At 36.3% G+C, this 22,921-nt stretch overlaps 1 protein-coding gene across 10 annotated transcripts in view; it reads right to left on the bottom strand.

The window, feature by feature from the left end:
* USP3 (ubiquitin specific peptidase 3) overlaps positions 1-22,921 on the bottom strand; it is a 107,145-nt gene that overhangs the window by 42,910 nt on the left and 41,314 nt on the right. For all 10 annotated transcript variants that reach the window (XM_045067491.1, XM_045067492.1, XM_045067494.1 and 7 more), the window contains 5 exons: positions 11,922-12,005; positions 8,923-9,004; positions 7,480-7,562; positions 6,120-6,233; positions 2,946-3,059 (listed from right to left, as the gene is read on the bottom strand). In XM_045067491.1, coding sequence (XP_044923426.1) covers positions 2,946-3,059; positions 6,120-6,233; positions 7,480-7,562; positions 8,923-9,004; positions 11,922-12,005 — 477 coding nt within the window. The remainder of the gene's footprint in view (positions 1-2,945; positions 3,060-6,119; positions 6,234-7,479; positions 7,563-8,922; positions 9,005-11,921; positions 12,006-22,921) is intronic.

Genomic DNA, 22,921 nt, shown 5'->3' with positions numbered 1-22,921 from the left:
CATCAGTCACTAAGGAATCTAAGAGTTCATGTGAATTAGGAATCACTGCACAAACTCAACTTGGTCACCTTCTCCAAGAGTCTTTTCCTTTCATTGCTAAGGATACAGAATGTGCAAAATTAAGCAGCGAACAATTAAATCATGCTCACAGCTGGGCTATAGATACTTTATATAAAAGGCAGAGATGTGGGCAGATTTTGAGGAAAAGCAGAATTTTACTGAATAAAAGTTTCATACAATTTCTAAACTCTCACTTAAGAATAAAGGACCTGAGTCACCATGAGAACCAAGCAGAACAGTGTGAAGTTAGTTGGTAGGCTTCACTCAGGCGTGTAGACAAATGACTGCTGACACATCTAACCTTTACCAATTCCACAAAGACTTGAGTTCTAACTCTAACCCTAACACCTACTAGATGTGTAAAATTGAACAAGTTCTTCCTCCTCTGTCTCAGTTTTGTCTTTTTTTTTTTTTAATTTATTTATTTGACAGACATAGATCAGAGAGCGAGGAGGAAGCAGGCTCCCTGCTGAGCACAGAGCCTGATGCGGGACTCAATCCCAGGACCCTGGGATCATGACCTGAGCCAAAGGCAGAGGCTTAACCCACTGAGCCACCCAGGCGCCCCAGTTTTGTCTTTTTTAAAATGGAGCTAATACCTTACGACCCAGCAATTGCACTACTGGGTACTTACCCTAAAGATACAAATGTAGTGATCCGAAGGGGAACATGCACCCGAATGTTTATAGCAGCCATGTCCACAATAGCCAAATTATGGAAAGAACCTAGATGTCATCAACAGATGAATGGATAAAGAAGATGTGGTACATATACAATGGAATACTATGCAGCCATCAAAAGAAATGAAATCTTGCCATTTGCAACAATGTGGATGGAACTAGAGGGTATTATTATGCTGAGTGAAATAAGTCAATCAGAGATAAAGACAACTATCATATGATCTCCCTGATATGAGGAAGTGGAGATGCAACAGTCAGGGGTTTGGGGGGTAGGAAAAAAAATAAATAAAACAAGATGGGCTCGGGAGGGAGACCATCATAAGAGACTTTCAATGTCACAAAATAAACTGAGGGTGGCTGGGGGGAGGGGGCTAAGGAGAGCGGGGTGGGGTTATGGACATTGGGGAAGGCATGGTTATGGTGAATGCTGTGAAGTATGTAAACCTGGCGATTCACAAACCTGTACCCCTGGGGCTAATAATACATTATATGTTTATAAAAAAATTAATTTAAAAAAATGGAGCTAAAACTTCCTTTCTTGACCAGAATTTTGTGGGGGTTTTTTTGTTTGTTTGTTTTTCCTGAAGATCAGATATAAAAGGCCTAAAGTGCTTAGGCATTCACTAAATAGAAACCAATTTTATATAATAACAAAACACAAAGACTATGTCCCTATCAAGAGTCTAACTGGGAGACTATATTAGAAATGTTATATTAAGTCCCAAACCTGGTTAGTGGTAACTTAGCAGTCATTTCCTCCTTTCCTATTTTGGAGTCGAGAAACTTCAAAATTCTTACAAAATTAGTCTCTTCTGAGAGGAGATTTAAATGTCACAATATATAAAAGAAGTTTTCTTCAAAACAAAGACCAGGGGTAACAACAGGCAATCATATCAGATCCTCAAGGCTAGAATTCTGGAGTAAGGCAACAAATGCCAGCTCTTTGAGGTTATTATCTTTTAAACACTCTTCTATACTACTAATATATCTAAACCACTATTAGGCAATAGAGGAAGATAAACTACTAAGTCTTACTACATAACAGCATGCTGGGTGTTTTTATTTTTATTTTTTTCAGAAGGAAAGCGATGTACACTAGGTGCCAAACTCCTGACTAGCAAGAGTACAGACCTGCTTCAGAAGGACAAAATCAGCAGACGGTGGCAAAGGCTATTGTCAAACACCTGCAGTGCCTCAAATCTGCTGTTACCAGCATCCCTACCGAGAGGACTAACCTAGGATAAGAGGCAGATTCCTCTGACAGCAAGGCTGTTTCCCTCCTCAAGTGATGCTAGAGACAGACCAAGGAAAATACATGACTCTTACAGCCACATTGGGATGTGGCCCAGCTACCTTTTGCAAACTGAATCCCAATGGACTTGACTTCAAAACCCAACCCAGAACAGTGAATTTAAGACCACAGATTTCTGCAGATTACAAATGGATTTTTTTTTTTAGTTGAAATAAGATGGTGTATGATGGTAATGAATCTTCCTAAGATTTTGAAAGAGTTAATGGAATTTTATCCAGCATGTTTTCCTAAATTATTTACAAGGGCACGTAAGTTATTTACGAACTCTTCGTTTTTAGAACAAAATATCCCACCGTTTGTTAGACATTTTTAATGTCTATATATTATTTAAACACACACATTTGTATAGTCAAATGATCCAACTGCTGTTATTCTTTTAAAAACAAAACAAAAGGGGCATCTGGGTGACTGAGTTGGTTAAGCGTCCGACTTTTGATTTCAGCTAAAGTCATGATCTTAGGGTCATGGGATCAGGCTCTGCGCTGGGCATGGAACCTGCTAAAGATTCTCTCTCTGCCCCTCTCCCAAATCCTCCTCCCCCACCCCACCCAGGGCTCTAAAAATATAAAAATGAAAAAATAAAATAAAACCAGTCTTTATTAGTTAGAATACCACCAACTTCATAGGAAATTGTTCCAGGAACCAAGAAAAGACTAATATTAATTTTTTTTAAAGATTTTATTTATTTATTCGACAGAGAAAGATCACAGGTAGACAGAGAGGCAGGCAGAGAGAGGGAAGCAGGCTCCCTGCTGAGCAGAGAGCCCGATGCAGGACTCAATCCCAGGACCCCGAGATCATGACCTGAGCCGAAGGCAGTGGCTTAACCCACTGAGCCACCCAGGTGCCCCTAATATTAATGTTTTAAGTATCTTTCATTAAGTAATACTTACCTAAAATTTGGCATAATCTTCCAAACAACATAAAATAAGGACTCTGGGCTAAATGCAGTCTGGCTACCTTGCCATAAAGCACAAAGTGTCTTTCTAAACTCTTCCACCAAAGACCTGGAAAAGAGGAAGGGATGAAACCCCCATTAGTCAGAGGCTACTGTTTCAATGCATAATGTCCAATTGTCTACAATTCATAATAAAAAATGAAAACATAAATAGTTTGGTTTCTCCTAAACTAATTCTGACAGTTTAGTAAGAGCTTCTCAAAACCCCACAGAAACTGCAGTAATTACAGACAAAACTAGTTTTTAACCATATGGTGAATTTTGTCCTAAAGTAATGCCATACTTAAACAATATAGCAATAGAGAAGTTACAAACCAAATTACTTTAAAACGTACATTTTTTAAAAAGTTAAAACAGAATCTCTTTCTCCTTTTCCTGCAGTTTTCCATCTTGCCCCTCATAAGGAACACTTCCCAGACCTCAGTGTGTGACCATCTGTTCATCTCTGCCTGAGACCGTTCATCTGGCCACAAAGCTTCAACACTCAACTCCACACCAGGACTCCAAATCCAAATCTGAAAGCTAGGTTTTCTCATGCCCACTTTTCATCAGGTTTCTCCAGTTTCCAAGAGGAATTTTCTCCTGGATGTCCTCTTGTCACTTCAAACTCAATGTGCACTGAAGTTGCTCTCTATACTCTTCTCTACTATCCTACAATACCCATTCTCTCCTCTTCTCTTATAGGAACAGAACTTCCAATTTTTGCTTGGCACAAGAACTCCTGGAATAAAAAACTCTGAGTGTGTTCAACTTCTGAGAAATTCCTTAAAGAGAAAGAGTAGTCCTTCTAGCTCGAAGGACGAAATGGTGGTACTCCAGCACCACCCTGAACTATGTGCATAGGTGCCCTACACTAGGGTTGGTGGAATAGAAAGCTAGAAGGAGGCTGATGATTGTGGCAAACAGCCCTAGATAGATAATCTCTAGCTTTTACATGAGAAAATAAACAATGGATGTTTAAGTCACTATTAATTTTGTTTTTCTATGCATGTAGCTAGAATGAAACACTCCCAATAACTAGTTAAACTGAAACATGTCCAAACAACTTTAATATCTGTATCTGTCAATACAACTACCATACTCATGGATATCTGATTGATATCTCAGAGAATCTCAGTAACTTCTTGCTCGACCTCTGTCACTCAATATGTCCCTGAGATACAAATCGTATTTTTTACTTCCTGGACGCTCTGTATTTGAGGAATTCCTCACCTTAAAAGTCTTGGTAAGAGACTGCCTCCCATTATGAAAGTTTACAACTCCCTTCAGCCAAGACTCAGATGTACAGCCTGAATTCTGTCTATTTGAAGCTGAAGTTAGTGATACAAAGCTGGGGTAGTGCAAAATCCTTACTGGTGACAAAGATCATATGGAGTGCAGGGGCAGCAGTAACAGCAGCATTCACCCAGCATCCAACTCCAACAGTGCTGGTAATAGGAACTTTGGTGTCACACACTGCCCAGTGTGTGTTACAGAAGCAGTGATATCCTTATGGGATAGAGTTCCACGGGATGATTGCGGTGATGGTCCTGGATGTCTGGATTCCAGACCTGATTTTCTACCTATCCAGTAATAGCTTACCAACAGACCTTCATTAAGCTCTTTTTCTGCCTACAATGGCCAGAGCCAATTTCTACAGTTTGTAACTAAACCCTAAATAACACTAATGCATCAAGTACTACTAATTCTCCTCTTAACTTTTGTGAAAATGCATTTTTTTCTTCCTTATTTCACTGCCATCTCCTCCAACCCAACTACTATGAAGTGTGAAGTCTTCTTGAAAGCAGGCATTTTCCAGTTCATCCTATATGCTGCTACTAAAGCAAGCTCTTAAGATATCAACTGTCGTGGTAGGATTCCATCCCGTGTCTGGCTTTAAAGTTCCCTGATGCTTTGGCTCTATCCATAATGCACACTATTCTGACATGTTCTATCCTAATCTCCCTCAGTCATTTAGGCAGAACAATGTCAGATTGTAAAATGGCTTTTTAGAATGTGTGGGGATGGGATGAATGGGAGCAGGAATGGGCAGGCAGAAAGAACATTACATTAAAATATATACAAATTAGGGGCACTTGGGTGGCTAGTCAGTTAAGCATCTGACTCTTGGTTTCAGCTCAGGTCATGATCTCAGGGTCATGAAATTGAGCCCCATGTTGGGCTCTGTGCTGGGCCTAAAGCCTACTTAGGATCCTCTCTTTCCCTCCGCCCCTCCCGTCTGCGTTGGTGGTATAGTGGTGAGCATAGCTGCCTTCCCTCTGCCCCTCCCCACCCCAGCATGTGTATATGTGTGCTCTCTCTCGCTTTTTTTTAAAGATTTTATTTATTTATTTGACAGAGAGAGAGATCACATGTAGGCAGAGAGGCAGGCAGAGGGAGAGGGGGAAGCAGGCTCCCTGCTGAGCAGAAAGCCCGATGCAGGGCTTGATCCCAGGACACTGAGGCCATGCATGACCTGAGCCGAAGGCAGAGGCTTAACCCACTGAGCCACCCAGGTGCCCTATGTATGCACTCTTTAAAAAAAAAAAAAGACACACAAATTATAAATCAGAGCCTTACTTCAATAATGTTAAAATATGAAAAATATCTGCCCATTACAATCATAATATAGATCTTCTGAACATCAAATGGAGCACAGCTGCAATGAATTTGCATACATATTCGTTCTCAATAATCATCTGTCAATTTTTCCCTCTCCATATCAACTAAATTGGCTGCATTGCCCCACAATTTGATGACTACAAATTAATTTTATTATCCAAAACAGATTTATCTAACAGTATAAGACAAGTGTCAATTCACAAAGACTAATGATATTCATGCTGATCTACATCTAAAACTGTGTTTCATATCCAGATGTCAATGTTAGAGCTCAAATCCACAAAGACTTAATATGTAGAGAGCTAAATTTATCCTCCTCTTAGGTAAATAGAAATAAAAGAATTGCAACAACTATTAAGATTGTCAGCTAGACAGTTAAACCCAGGTTTTAGAAGAAGAGTGTTTTAAAATGCTATGCCTATTAACTCACAGAATGCAATGGAAATCACCAGTAAGAGTCACTTGTTTTGTAGCTCAAAGCCAGAAAGGATATATTCTTAGAACTCACACATTGTTATCCCCTTGGCTCCTGGTGTGGTATGTTCGCCTTCCTGCTGTTTTCCCATTCCTTAACTCCACAGCGGGCAGTTCTTTGAAATAACAGCAAAACTGCTCAATGTTACTATTTTAAAAGGAAGGGAAGAAAATTATTAAGAAAAAAAAAGAGAAGAAGAAAAAAAAAAGACTTTACTAGGACTGTAAAGAAACTTCTATAAAACCGACATGTGAATTTTTTGAGATATTCCAATTTCTCAAGAAATTGCTTTGAGTTTCCTCATTTACTCTAAGAAAATAGTATTAACAGATGACTTTGTAGAAATAATCAAAGAGCTTAAAGCAAAATTTTTTCAAAAAATCCTGAATTCTTTGGACACCCAACTGGCTCCATTGGAAAAGCATATGACTCTTAATCTGAAGGTTGTGAGTTCAAGCCCCACACTGGGTGTAGAGATAACTTAAATAAATAAATAATGCCTGTTTCCAGGTATTCAATAATTTCCTCAAATAAAAATAAACCATGAAACCAACCATATTGTTTAGATACAAAGTACAGAGTGATAAGGGAATTCAGTAGTGACTTGAATTTCTTATTTGAACAAGACTAGATAAATCAAGAGATAGTACCTTCAAGGAGGGATCAAGTATGACTTCTGCTCCTTATTTGCAAGGTGGCCTTGGGAAGAGAATTTATTCTGGCCTTTGATGCCACATTAAAATCTACAAGTACATGACTTTCAAAATAATTTCTTCTATATAACTGAGGTCAGCCTTGTTGGGGTATTTTAGTTTTACTACTTCTATTACATTTTAAAGATCTTCTAAACATCTGATCTTATGATCATATTTAAGACTTAACTAATGATCAGATTAAATTCTTTGAACCCCTGCAGTCCAGGGGTCTATATACTATAGCCCACAGGCCATATCTGGTCCTGGGCCACTGAGCTCTTACATTTTTAGAGTTCTTTAAAAAGGTAGGGGAGGAGGAAAAGATAGGAGACAGACTGTGAGTGGCCAAATACCTACCTTTAGTGGTAAGTATTTTTAGTGGAGACTAAAATACTTACTGTCTTGGCCCGTTTAATGAAAAAGTTTGCTGATCTCTGCTCTTTTATTCAAGAAGCAACAGGAGGATAAACAGTAACAACTAACAATTATTTACTGCTGGGCACAGTTCTAAACCCTTTATAAATTATTTAATCTTCCTGAGGCAGAACTACTATCCCCAATTTTACCAATAAGGAAACTAAGGCACAGGGAACTGACTGGAGTTAGTGGCAGAGACAGAATGTGAACCCAGAGCCTTTTCTCCTAACCATTTCACTAGAAGCTAACACCAGCATCTTAAGCTCTGGTGTTAACAGTACCTGAGTGACTGAAGGATGGCGTTCATGAAACATGTGTTCCCCAGATTCCGGAGTCCTGTGGCACAGATGGCAGCAGTGCTTCCCTGCAAAATGGGACAAGAAAAGGCCATCAGTAATACCAAGAGAAGGGTGTTTCAGACATCAAAGCTTAGACCTATATTTGAAACTCTAGCATCAAGCCAATTTGGAATTGGTCCTTTTTTGTCCAATTAATATTTCAAACCCTCATTCTACTTTCTATATAAGTGTCCAGATATTTTTAGAAGCCTGTTTCTGATCCTGGGATTGTCCTACATGGAGTACCTCATGGAAGCTTATGAGGAAATCAGCATTAATGAAATCCTTGGAGTACACAATTCGAAAACCAGGAAGAACCTTTAAAGAGATGAAGTTTAAGACAATGTTTTCATGAGATTTTATTAAAAATACTACAAATTAAAAAAAATACTACAGATTGATTATGGACATTGGGGATGGTATGTGCTATGGTGAGTGCTGTCAAGTGTGTAAGCCTGATGATTCACAGGCCTATACCCCTGGGGCAAATAATACATTATATGTTAATTTTTTAAAAAGAGAGAGAAAAATACTACAAATTGAAAAAATATAAATATATATACCTGAAATATTCATCCCCAAACCTTTAACTCTATGCCATGCATAGATGACCAATACATGCATTCTTAGCAATGGGATATCAACTTTTTAAAACTACCTGAATTTCCTTTAAAGACCAAGACTTGATTTTTTTTAATTAGCTCTACAAATGCACCTTAACATCTGAATACTACCCCTGTGAAGCAGATCTACCAATCTAACCCGAAGCATCTCTGCCCATAATTCAGATGGCCAGGGTACTTTAGTTCTTTCTTTCACAAAATCCTAACACTTTAATTAAGTGCATGTCTAAACCTAACTAGCATGACAGCAGAAAGGCAGATGCAGGGCAAAATTACTGATGTATTTAAAAGTATTTAGTGATCTCTAAATTTTATTAATTTATTAACGGGTCATACATTGGTAACAGATAGTTACCCGAATGAGGAAGCATATTCTTCCATGGTGAAATTGTATTAATGAAGTCCTAAGAAATAAAATTTATAAAACCTCAGACCCATAGAGTTTGCACTTAGAACCTTTAACAGAAGAAAGCAAAGATCTTTGGGGTCCTTAGAAACAGAGTAATAAGATACATGACTAGGCTTTAAGAACGAACACTTGCTAAGGCTGAGGGGCACAGGAGTAATCCTAATGGAAGGAAGGCACTGACAGGTGGACTCACTGGGATATTCAGTCACATCAAGAATCATTAATACAGTGGCAAACATTTTGTAAAATATCCCAAATCCAAGGCATACATTTATGAAAGTGTATAAGGAGCAACATTAATGTTAGAGTTGGATCGCAACCAATATTTACATTTGTATATATTTAATTACTTACATTTACTTTTAATAACTTGCTGTTTAGTGATGAGTTTTCCAAAAGTTTTCTTTTCCTATGCCTGTCAGCTGTAAAAGCTGAGCTATTAAAACACAAACAGACAGTCAAAAAGACATTAACACAAACATATTAGAAAGCAGGTTAAAAATTAAACATCACTGTTCTAAGTGTCTGCGGTATAGAGCCCTGCCTGGCGCCTAGGAAGGCCAGGAAGTGACCTGTTAGGCCCACTGTGGCCCACAAGTATTTGAAGTAAGAAGTTCTACTTTCCTTGGCAATCCCTACTACTCCTCTAGCAAGGTGGGCTGCAAGCATCTACCACTAGGCACTTCCCTAAAAGCTGGCCAGGTAGGTGTAGTCTGTGAGACAATCCCTCTCTACTAGCACTACCTGCCTAATCGACTGTGAGGCTTCAAAAATGAGAAGCCCCATTCCTCACATCAAAAGGAAAACCCTTGTCTGATACGTATTCTGAGATTTAACATTAAGTCTCAAGTACCAAGCTTCTTTTTTCTTAATTTTGATACAGATATCCTGTTTTGCTCATTTGTCATAACAGATTATGATATAATCTGAATTTCTGGAAAATCATTATAGGCACACAGATACATATAAATTAATTTGATTCAGCTATGCTACAAGGGATATTCTGAAAAAATTCTGATTACATGGATATTCTGAATTAAAATTTTTCTCAAAATTTTTCTTGATGAAAGAGTTATATAGCTTAAATTTTATCAGAAAATAATTCTTTCAGAGGGTCATTTTAAAATAATTATGTCAGGAGACCTAATCTAAAAGAAGTAAAAATCATTTTTTACTGTTAATACTGTTAAAACTATAGTTTCCACTATAGACTAAAGCCCACACTTGAACAACACAGACTTTTAAAGTCTGCCTATTCTTTTCCATCTTCTAAAATGTATCAGGGTAGTCCAAACTAAATGCAGGATTATTTAATTTCCACATGAACTCTAGTATCTTTGGAGCATCAGATCTAGTGACAGTTCAAAACTAAAAATCTTCTTAGGCAACACCTCCGAACTGTAGGTATATCCCTCTAAGAGTATCAGTGACTGTAAGGTAAGAAGATATCAATTCCATATATCACAGTGTCAAATTACTCCTTCACAATTCTGTAAGTAAAGAGGTTCAATCACAAGCACTACACACACACACACACACACACCAATTATTGCTAATTAGCAATAAGCCTAACAGTTAACTTTTAGTTTTAACCTACATAAACAAAGCATTCAGCTTTGTAAAATACAAGTTATTAAATTTTACCCTCAGCAATTCTCAAAATGGCAGAATTCACCAGATCCACAGTGTCTAATATGGTAGCTACTTACTTATATAAACTTAAATTACCCCAACTTACATAAAATTAAAAATTCAGTTTCTCGGTTATGCTAGCCACTTTTCAAGTGCTCCGCATAAGACTAGGGGCTACCATATAGGACAGTGCAGAGTATACAACACTTTCTTCACTTCAAAAAGTTCTTTTGTACAGTGCACTTCTACAGGATATGCAGAATAGTCTAAAGATATATAAAACACAAACACATTCACAGTTTTGAAACTGTGGTTTCCACTACAGACTAAAGGCCACATGTGAAGAAAAATGAACCCAACAAATGCTTTTCAACCTAGGAGGACTGCAAGGAAGACTTTTCAGTGGGACCCAACAGAAGTGTAGACAAGGAACTCTGACATCTTTTACGTGATAAAGTGGTCAGTGGAAATAAAAGATTTGATAACTGCATACTCATTCTTGAATGTCCTCTTTTCCCTTTGATTTAGTTCTGATACATTTATTTGGGACTGACATGGTAGTGTCTCTAATCCTAGGTAGGGCTTCTGCTGCTCTATTTCAGATTACAAGGAAAGAAGCACTTTGAAAAAGAGAGGAGCCAAAATATAACAAGCCAAAAAGTACTTTAATTCGAAGTGTTTTAACAAGTTTAGATTTTAAAGAAATCCATCCTTCTTTCCTTATCAGGTTTATAATCTATTTAGTCAACAAGACATGCATAAAGACTTTGGTTAATGAAAACGATATACTGTTTTATTCAAAGCACTTAGGCTGTTTCCTCTCAATATAGGATTTAAAAACATTCTGTTGCTTTAAAGTTTGCTAAGGGACTCCTACTTTTGGTATGTTCTCACAATAGTTTTTAACGTCAACTGTCAAAATAAATTAGATGGCACCTGACAATCAGGCATGATTTACACAAATTTCACTGGAGTCAGCAGTCATTCCAGGGTCATGCCTCTATCCACTGCAGCTTCAAAGGCATCACTATTTGGATTTCTGTTTTACTGCTTCAGCTCTGGGTTTAGTGAGTTTTATCTGAATAACCTATCTGGCTATAGCAAAAAAGTTCTATTCATTTAAGTACATTAATTTCTTCATGATACAAGGCATTTTACAATCTATTGTAATTTCAAGTCACACATAGAACCCCTAACAAAAGAGGAAAAGAAGAAACTAGAATGCTGTGATATTCTATAGATGCAAAGTGGACAAAAAAATAAAACCTAATTTCCCTTAAAAATAATGCATAAATTTTAGTGCTTCTGAGAAAATGTCATAAAACAGGCCTGACGAGGATTTTCTAGTATCAGAAGTAATCCATAATAATTTTCTTTCATTTCATTCCCTTTCCTTACACCTCCAAAATTTCCCTGGCAAATCAACTGACCAGAGCTTATAAACTGGTAGGCAGTAACAAAAAAAAAAAAATTAAAAAAAAAAAAAGGCTCTTGGATTCTTGGCTATGATTTATGATAAATATTAAATGAAATAAATGTTAAGCTATGACCATTAACTATGGGCAAAGTTTCAGGTATCCAAAGTTTACTTTATTAATATTTCAATCACACTAAAAACATGACGAAGTTATGGAACTCATTAACAAAACTCCCACCCAAGAATGTGCAAAGATCCCTCAACCCTATTCTATACCCTTCCTTTCCCAAGGCCTATTACTTACTTTTCCAAGTTCTGTAAGTGTTCTCTGACTTTCTGTACCAGTCCCAGCTTGGTGTCATTAACCACAAAATCATCACAGCGATAACTGCAAGAAAAATATTAATCAATGTGTGCAAAGAGCTTGAGGAAACCACAGTAATGAAATCACTAAAAGGCCAGGCTACTGCCAAGATGATCACATGGCTTTGCGGCAGTTACTGTCGGTGGTAAATTTAAAGAGGACTTGGAATCCACAATGGAATGTTTCTTAAGAGCCTTTTTAAAAAGCCACGTAGGCAATGAGCACTAGCTTCTTTTCACGTTTTTACTCAAAAGCTCTTCAATTCCTCCTTCAAAAACAAAATAAGCTGCTACATGTGTTACATTCTTTATAGTGGTGCATAATACATGGAAAATAAAAAGCACCAAGTCGATTCACATAGCCTTAAGCCTAAAGCTTTCAGGTCATAGTCCCAGCTCAAAATAATAGGGAATTTGGGGGGAGAAGAGATTTAAATGAAGAGCAGGGAAAAGGTAATCAACCAATAGGGACAGTTAAATTTAAGGGAGAAAAAAAACCCTAAAAATAAAGCAATACATTTAAAGCAATTTAATTAAAATAAATTGAATTCAGACAGTTGAGAATAATCTTCATTCTGAGGTGTTAGAAAATGAAAGTATAAAATAGTGGCTACATCTTTTAGGAATCTGATAACTGCTCTGAAGAAAGATATTTAAGGTGTTCTTTAAAACTGATATTGTGTGTGGTTTTTTTAGCAAGTCAATAAGCAAATATAGGGACTCACGGGTAATAAACTTCACCTACATTAGCATTCAATTTTTTTCCTGGAATGAGGCCAATTTTAACAAAAACATCTTACAAACTAGTACCAATATATTATTTTGAATAGCAGCTTTGTATAAAACTACTTATTATAACTACCTAAGAATAATGACAGTAATGCTGCCATTCTGAGTAAATAAAACTTTGAATGCATAGCAATTAGTAAAAATTAGGTCATCTCTAGCAGAATCCAAAAACATTTCTTACATATCTGAAATCAGTCTATTAAAACATGAGAAGAAAATGGAGGAAAGTAACAGGGAGGAAAAAAAGTTACATGGAAAAGCATGCCTCCTAAAATCTTTTGTTTACAGAAGTTAAAATTTCGAGTGAATACTTTTGAAACTTTACCTAAAACCGTAATATATATGTAATTACTTAACACCCCTCGCCCATTAACTGAGTACCTACATTGTCAATCAAGTGTCTCTAAGGTATTCTCCAAGTTTCCTGACATTTTCACAAATAGTAGAAGCTATCTTTTACATCCTGGACTATTTCCCTATGATCAAAGTACCTGCAATGGCAGGAGAGTAATTATCAGTTTTATAAAATGTAAAATATTAAATTAGTGAAAAGATTTAATTCCTTGTTTCTTTTCAGCATAATGTTAAGAGAGTAAGGTCTACGCTGTAAATTTAAATTTAAGGCACTGGGTTCCTCCAAGAAGCTTAAAGCATTCACTGAGAGTAAAATTATGCTGCTATTCTTCCTCCTTTTCATTTTATGTTTGCATAAATTTATGCACGTATTACAGATAAAACAAGACTCAGTATTCAAAACAAGAACCAGGCTAAATGCTACTGTTCATCTGGGAAATTTAGATAACCTTTCATATATTTACAATTGAAAAGTGAACTCCTGAACCTCCACAAAAAAAGCTGTTACTTTGTTTAAACAAACTGTTTCCAATTAAATTAAGTAACTTTTTTTTTCTTAATAAAGTAATTCTTTTTGGAGCACCTGGGTGGCTCAGTTGGTTAAGCGTCTGACTCCTGATTTTGGCTTAAGTCACAATCTGAGCGTTGTGGGATTAAGCCCCTCCTCCGGCTACTCACTGGGCGTGGAGCCTGCTTGAGATTCTCTCCCTCTCCCTCTGCCCTGCCCTGTTGCTCTTTCTTAAAAAAAAAAAAAAAAAAAAAAAAAAAAAATTAAAAATAAATAAGTAATTCTTTTTGGTGTGATATGGATTTAGACAAGGATATAAAACATTTGTTAAAGTAACATTTTTCATATATTGAATATAGATTTATTTATGGTTTTGCTCCATTCTAAACTAATCTGGATTAACTGGATCTAGCTGCTTCATCTCTCTGAACTTACATCATTAAAGTAAATAAGCTGCTCTAGACTCTAGAGCTGTGCTAATGTAGCTGATGCCACTTAAGAAAATTGAATTTTAACTTTAAAAAAAAAATTCTGTTTGATACAAAATGTCACTTAACAACTAAAACAATAAAAAATATTTTTCCACTAAACACAATTTTATGGTTTTGACGAAGCTATATTTCGCTTTCATTATTATATCACCTAAGATGTACTGCGGTGTACATGATGGATCCACGTGTTACTTCTAGTATTACATAAGCATAAGCGTATCACCAATCTAGTCTGTGTCAACAGATGGGTTATTTTCCTATGCAACAATGCAGAACTACAATGTGTTTACTTGAATATTTTTTTTTCAAAGATTTTATTTATTTATTTGACAGACAGAGATCACAAGCAGGCGAGAGGCAGGCAGAGAGAGAAGAAGGGAAGCAAGCTCCCTGCTGAGCAGAGAGCCCAATGCGGGACTCAACCCCAGGACCCTAAGATCATGAGTCAGCTGCTCAAAATTAAGAGTCAGCTGCTCAACCAACTGAGCCACCGAAGGCAGCGGCTTAACCCACTGAGCCACCCAGGCACCCCTGTTTACTTGAATATTTTATGCAGACAGCAGAGTTACAGTGATAACTATGTAAATAGTAACTGGTAGTTAAGCTGAAATGCTTATTTTAATTGTAACACAAATTATTTTTCTAACTCAAAAATTATGAAAAAATTTTAACTTTCAAATGAAGGCACACTAATGAGGCAGTACCAAGTGGAGAAGGTTTATCACAAATTTTACAAAGGATGGCAATATGATTTTCTGTAGCAGAGAAAAATGAGTAAGTTGTATAAAAGAAGTTCTAAGATAATATTGAGTCATCTTCAGCAAATGCATATTCATTTAATAAGAAGTTGCTTTTCAAGAGTAAAAAAAATAAAGCAGCTAATGATATTTGAATAAACATTAAACAAAAAAAAATTGTTTCCATGATTATTAAAGGATCTGAGCTTATAATTCTGGCAAACTATAAAATGCCTGAGATTCTTGCTCAAGAAAAAGAACCATTTTTAGATGGAAAGATAAAAAATGTAATTATCATTTCAGTTAAGGGAATTAGGTTTTAAAATTTGAGGAAAAGATTAAAAAAGATATTTCACAAAACATGAACGATCTTAAATTGACCCACCAAGTGAGTGTCAGTGAATAAAAGACTTTTCTAATAATATTAAAGATCAATTCAACATCTGAAAAATTGCAAGTACTTTTATTTTTAGCTATAAATGAGCTTCACAAGAGATACTGACCAATTAACATTCTAGATATGTTGTGTCTCAAATTCTAAATTTACAAAGAAATGTCTACATCTAATCAATCTCAAGTTGTAGATACTATAGGTTTTAATCTTTTACATGTCACTTTCAGCTAGATAGGAAAAAGTTTCTATCAAGACAGACAACAGGGGAGCCTGGGTGGATCAGTTGGTTGAGGATCTGTCCTCAGTTAAGCGTCTGCCTTTGGCTCAGGTCATGATCCCAGGGTCTTGGGATTGAGCCTATCAAGCTCCCTGCTCAGTGGGGACCTGCTTCTCCCTCTCCCCTGCTTGTGCAGGTACATGCACTCACTCTCTCCATCTCTCTCTCTCTAAAATAAAGCTTAAAAAAAAAAAAAAGACAATGGGCCAGCTATGTGAGATCTAAAATCCAGATTTACTAGGCTTCCCTTATTATTATATTATATTATATTATATTATAACACATATTGAAAATATTTGTGTTCTGAAATAGACTGTATCATGGATGCAGTTATTAAAATTGTTCAGTATATATGTGTATATATATATGTATATATGTATAATTGCTATGAATCATTACCAGCTTATGAAAATTAAAAAATAGAAGATAAAAAAAAATTTTTAAAGAAGATAATGAATTTGATGACCATAATAATTCATGATAATGAATTAAACCATCTTTAATATTGTTAGAAAAGTTCTTTGCCAACGTTCACTGCTTGAGTTTGAGTCATGAAAGAGTTTTACAAAGATTTACTGTACTATTAACTCTAATGCAAGATTTTTTTAAAAAGATTTATTTGAGAGAAAGAGAGAGAATGCACGTGCCAGAGTGCAAGAGGAGAGGAAGAAAGATCCTTGAGCAGAATCCCCCGAGCGTTGAGCCTGACATGGGGCTGGATCCCAGGATCCTGAGATCATGACCTGAGCCAAAATCATGAGCCAAAATTAAGAGTCAGCTGCTCAACCAACTGAGCCACCAAGGCACCCCTCTTTTTTTCTTTCCTTTTTTTTCCCCCAATATTTTATTTTTAAGTAATCTCTACATCCAACGTGGGCCTCAAACTCACGACCCCAAGATCAAGAGTTGCACACTCCACCGAATGAGCCAGCTAGGCACCTCTGTCCCTCTAATTCAAGATTTTCTTGAAATGAAAGAACACCTGCCAATATTCAACAAATAGAAAACATCCGAGTATGAATTACATTTTTTTCTCCTATATCACAAGGCACATGAATGAGCTCAATTTAAAGCTCCAAGGAAAGGAAACATTTATTTGTAACCTGGCTAGACAGGTACAAGAACGTATGTTAAAATTAAAACTTTTAATAATATAAATCAATACTGATTTTACACATTTTTCAACATGAATAAATATGCAGACAATTTTAATTGTAATAGCATTATGTAAATAGCCTGTAAGGTCTGTGAGGAAACTGAAGACCATGTTGTTGATACAGATACAGAGTAGATTTTCAGTGTACATAGTGCCCCTCTGAATTAAATGTTAATAATATTGAGTTGTTACAAGAGTTAGTAGACTTACTTAAACGTAATTTTGAAACTGATACCGCTTTTGCTTCAGAGTCAAATCAGTTGTTCTAAAAAAGATTAGTCAGTTTTGTCAATACAGATGCAAATATTAAAGAAAAATGTATTTTTGGTACTTCATTCATTCACTGGAAAACTTCTAATCGTTTTTAGAATCTACTTTTTTAACTGTAATGTTTATGAATCTACACAGAAGTCAAGCGTTTCTAATGAAAGTTTAGTATCTGAATGGAGATGTGCTATAAGTGTAATAATATACACTGGATATGGAAAGTTTTATGTAAAAAGAGAATACAAACAACCTCTAATAGTTTTATATTGATTACATGTTGACATGATAGTATTTGCATAGATGGGTTAAAATATACAATTACCAGTTTCTTTTTGTTTTAATGTGACTATTAGAAAATTTAAAATTACTTAAACGATGTATTATTTTTGTTAGATAGCAGTGGCAATCTAAAGGGTATCTAAGTGGGGCGCCTGTGTGGCTCAGTGGGTTAAAGCCTCTGCCTTGGGCTCAGGCCATGATCTCAGGGTCCTGGGATCGAGCCCCACATCGGGCTCCCTGCTTGGCTGGGAGCCTGCTTCCCCCGCCCCACTGGCCTGCCTCTCTGCCTACTTGTGATCTCTGTCTGTAAAATAAATAAATAAAATCTTTAAAAAATAAAAATAAAAAAAATAAAGGGTATCTAGGACATTACCTGTTCTAATATTCTATAATATTACCCAATATCACAAAGGAATAACAAATTTAACTTTACCGAGCTGTAAGGAATCAATTTTGTTTTGCCTGGGTTATTTTTCACTGGTTTAAAAAAATTCATTAATGTTTTCACAACTGTCCCTATTTCTCAAGAGCCAATTTTAAGTTCTCTTACAGTCATTAAGAAGAATACCTATTTCTAAGACTTTAATTTCTATACTCTGAATTTACCATGCTATGCAAATATTATTTGACGACGATGATGATGATGACAATGACGTTAAAAGGAAAGCACCTACTTCTATGGGCCAAAACTTCTAAGACTGCCTGGCATGTGGTAGAGATCAATAAATCTTAGTTTCCTTCCTTTGTGTAACCAAGAGCTGCCTCACAGCATGGGCTTCTCTAGCTCTCTACAATCCCTTTTGATTTCTTCTTCCTCCCTGGCCAAGAGGTCAGAAGAAAATAAGTAGGAAAAGTCAAATATAAATGAGAGTTTAAATGTTGTCTGGTTGCCTTAGTCTTAGCTGAGACACTGTTTTCAAACTGGAAATTATCCCTCTAATACTGGTATTAAAAAGTCCCAAGGTAAACAGAAGGATTTAAAGTAAACAATTTCTAAAAATCTCTCTCTGGTTTACAACTGTGTTGAAGCCAATCAGTCAGAATTATACTTACCTATAATACCTGGGGAAAAAGGTACAGTTATTCTTTCCCTTCAAGAAGATTATGTCAGAATAAGATTAGTACAAAAAAGTATTTAACTTACAGGCTTGGTTTCAAAAGCTTATAGTATAGATTAGTCCTCTGAAACTGAGAATGGATTTCCCATTTTGAAATAAATGTTATTATAAAATATGGTTAAACATTGTAAGGTGAAAATACACCTGTTTCCCAAAATGTAGTTGAAATAATATTATAAAGAGTTGTACTCCTCTTTGACTTCTTTCTATAGTGCTGTCACTGAGAAACTGTGATAGGAGGAAGCTAGTCAGAGTTCAGATAATCTGATTAGTACTTTGCTAGGAGAGGAGGTCCAGGGTTTAGCATCTCATTCACATAGGACTTCACGTGTCTAACAAACAAGTCAAGAACTACCTATATTATACAACAAAATTTTAGGTTGTTAAATTTATACTTAAAGTTTTTGTTTAGGGACGCTTTGGCAGCTCAGTAGGTTAAACATCTGCCTTTGGCTCAGGTCATGATCCTAGTCATGATCCTAGCATCCTGAATCAAGTCCCATGTCAGGCTCCTTGTTCTGTGGGGAGCCTGCTTCTCCCTTCTCCTTTGCCTGCCCTTCCCCCTGCCTGTGCACACTCTCTGTCAAATAAATAAACAAAATCTTTTAAAAAAAATGTTTTTGTTTAGTGATTTTAGATGATTCTTCAAGTAAAGATGACCTCTACTTCTATAGACTACTTATCGGATAAGGAAAAGGTTCACTTTTCTTTTGAGAAAGAAAACAAAGAACTGTTTAAGAAAAGGTAAGTAATTTGAACATTAAAGACAAAAGAAAACACTCAAAATCATATCAGACAACATATTAGTGATGTCAAAGAAATAGGATATAAAAAAAGCAAGGTGTAGGAGGAGGATTGGTATCTTTCTTTACTTGAAACAAACCACACTATCATCTTGGCTATATGAAGATTAGTCTTAAATCCAAATTACTTGAGCCAAAACGATCTTAGCTTTAAATTAAGCTAATAGTTAATAAAGAAATTAAGCATACAGTATGGAATATACATGTACACTGGTGTTAAAAGAAAAATTAATTTATCACCTTGTGCTGAAAGAACATACCTCAAGTAGCAGATAAATTTTCATAAGAAACACAAGTTACTTACACTGCTATATAATCAGGGAGGTAAAAAGTGGATAAAATCACAGCTTTATTTCACATTGCGCTTACTCAAAAAAAGAACAAAATAAAATTATCCAATTCCTTGATTACATTGATTCTTTATGTATATACTTTTAGATTTTCACTATTTCTAATTTCTAACATCTAATTATGTCTAATCCTTTCTATTTTTCTGTCTATAATTTCCCCCAAACCCATCTTTTTTCTTCTCCAATTCAACTAACATTCTATTCTACATATTTTTTTTAAAAGATTTATTTATTTGACAGAGATCACAAGTAGGCGAGGGGCAGGTGGGACAGGGGGGTGGGGCGAAGCAGGCTCTCCGCTGAGCAAACAACCTGATGCGGGACTCAATCTCAGAACCCTGAGATCATTACCTGAGCTGAAGAAAAAGAGGCTTAACCCACTGAGCCACCCAGGTGCCCCTATTCTATAGTTATTTCCTTCAGTGTGTGATCTCCCTCACTCTACCCCCTTATATGGTGACATTCAGATCCATAGGTATCTATAGCTAAATTAAGGTATAGTATTTGATGGTTCCACAATATAGCTTTACTTATATTATCTTCTCTGTCTTCTGTATTACCTGCTTTATATTCAGATTTAAGCTGTCATCCTATTTACACCAACTCCTTTATCCATCCTCAATATTTTCCATGTGGCACCATTCACCTGTTTAATGGCAAAAACACTTCTCACTTGGATGCCTGGGTGGCTCAGTCAGTTAAGTGACCTACTCTTGGTTTCTGCTGGGGTGGTGATCCCAGGGTGGTGAGATCAAGCCTGACAGAGGGCTTTACCCTCTGGATGGAGTAGGCTTGGGATTCTCTCCCTTTCCCTCTGCTCTTTCCGCTGCTCAAGCTTGTGTGCCTGCGTTCATGCACGCTCTTTTTCTCAAATAAAATCGTTGAAAAATTCCTCACTTGGTCATCCCCATCTGTGCTTTCTTTCCCATTTTCCAAAAATGAAAACATACAGCATGACTTAATCATTCTCTTATCCTAAAATTTAATATGGGTTTACTCTTTTTAAATTCGAATTTTAGAAACACTTGTTTCCTAGTTTTTCCCCTGCACTGCATAACCCTCCCAATTCTAAAATATAAAACACTACTCTATTAAGAAGAAATCTTCAAATTAGATTCATGAGGCACCTAATCAGATTAAAAAGCAAACCAAAGAACTGAGCATCCACTACCCCCAACATATTTATACATGCTTCTATGTAAGACTTCATACATAAGTAAATCTAAATTAATGTGTACAATATTAAAAAAAAAAGAAACATCTTAAAAGAATAAGCTAGAGATGACATAAACTATTTGAAAATGTCCTATTCAGGACATCTTCACACTATGATTTAATAAATATCTCAAAGTATAATATACACATAGGGTGAGATACGACATTAATCATAATAGATATAAATTCATTTCTTATAGCTTCAGCTTTTTATCCAGGTTATCAAATCTGACTAGTCTGTGTTTTAAGATTTTATTTATTTATTTGACAAAGAGAGATCACAAGTAGGCAGAGAGGCAGGCAGAGAGAGAGAGGGAAACAGGCTCTCTGCAGAGCAGTCCCAGGACCCTGATATCATGACCTGAGCTGAAGGCAGAGGCTTAACTCACTGAGCCACCCAGGTGCCCCTAGTCTGTGTTTTCATTAAATAGCCAATATTTTTATCTTGTCATGTGTTTAATGAGATCAGAGTAGGAAAGCCTGTCACCGGTATTTGTGTTCTTTTATTATCTTATAGGGCTTGTTTGGTAAAAATCTTTTGTATTAAAAAAAACAACTTTTTTAAAAGATTTTATTTATTTGACAGAGAGAGCGAACGAGAGGGAGAGTACGAGCAAGGGGAGGAGTAGAGGGAGAAGGAGAAGTAGGCACTTAACCAACTGAGCCACCCACGCACCTCCAAAAAACCTTTTTTTTTAAAAGTAGGATCCATGCCTAGCGTGGAGCCTAACACAGGGCTTGAACTCATGGTCAAGACCTCAGTTGAGATCGAGAGTCAGATGCTTAACCAACTGAGCCACCCAGGTATCCCTACAAAGTGATCTTTAAACAGTAAACTGTATATAACACTAATAAACAAAATCCTCTCAAAACAAAATGAAAACTTTTACACAAAAAGTACCCTTCAAGAAGGGCAATGGCAGAGCCATCATTACGTTTTAAATTCCTTTTCATTCCCCTGTAATACTGTGACATTCGGAGGCAAATTTGACCTCTAGTTTTATTACAAAACCTACGATCACAGGGGAAAAAAAAAAAAAGCTTGTATTCTAGTGACTTCATCTTTTCAAACCAAGGAAAGTTAAAACCCAAAAGAACTTACACAGCAAGCTTATTTTAAATTCTCTTTTATTAAATTCTGATGTATTGCCATCAAATAAGCCAATTTTGGGAAATTTGAAGAACACCTGCAGAGAAAACCTATATCCTTTGTTAAAAACAGACAAGTACTAGCTTATTAAGGAAGAGCCTTTCATGTTTTCAAACCACCTCTATTGAAAAAGTTCTTTTTAAACTTCAAAAATACTGTATTTAAATAAACAAAACCCTTCCTGTTCTCTAATCTTTAAAACACTGAAAACTCATACCAAATTGTTTATAAAGATAGTCTAAAGATTTTCCCCTTTCTACTTTATTTTTTCTTTTTTTGAGACAGTGGACAAGCATGTGTGCACACATGTGAACAAGGGCGGGGGGGAGAAAGAACCCATTGCAGAGCCCAACATAGGCTCAAACTCACGACCCTAACCTGAGCTGAAATCAAAAGCTCCATGTTTAATCCAGTGAGCCACCCAAGCACGTCACTTGTTTTTTACCTTTTTCCCCTCCTTTTCAATATTTAATCATAATTTCCCTTGAAAATGATTTGGAATCAATTTAAGTCCACAAATAAGAACTTTATTTTTATTAGTTTTAGTCAAAACTGGTTATTTGTTAGAGGTGTTTAAAATCTGAAATGCTGGGGCACCTTATGGCAGTCAGTTAAGCATGTGACTCTTGGTTTCAACTCAGGTTGTGATCTCAGGGTCTCAGGACTGAACACCGTATGGGGCTCATCTACTTGAGCTTCTCCCTCTTCTTCTGCTTTTCTATCTCCCAAACCCCCAACCCACCACACTCTAAAATAAATATGTTTTTTAAAAATGTGAAATATAAGTCTTTTTTCTAAACAAATTGATCCACATCTCATGTTTCCTTGTTTGATTAAAACATTACCCTGCCTAGTAGTTTAGTTTTATATTTTTCATTTTAGCGGCACCTGGGTGGCTCAGTGGGTTGAGCCTCTGCCTTTGGCTCAGTTTATGATCTCAGGGTCCTCGGATCAAGCCCCACATTGAGTTCTTTGCTGGGCAGGGAGCCTGCATCCCCCTCTCTGCCTGCCTCTCTGCCTACCTGTGATCTCTCTCTGTGTGTCAAATAAATA

The sequence above is a fragment of the Mustela putorius genome, unplaced genomic scaffold (genome assembly GCF_011764305.1).
Source record: "Mustela putorius furo isolate JIRA1106 unplaced genomic scaffold, ASM1176430v1.1 tig00003896_pilon_pilon_pilon, whole genome shotgun sequence".
Lineage (NCBI taxonomy): Eukaryota > Metazoa > Chordata > Mammalia > Carnivora > Mustelidae > Mustela > Mustela putorius.
Note: the sequence above shows the minus strand (reverse complement) of the source record. Positions and strands in the feature narration are given on the sequence as shown.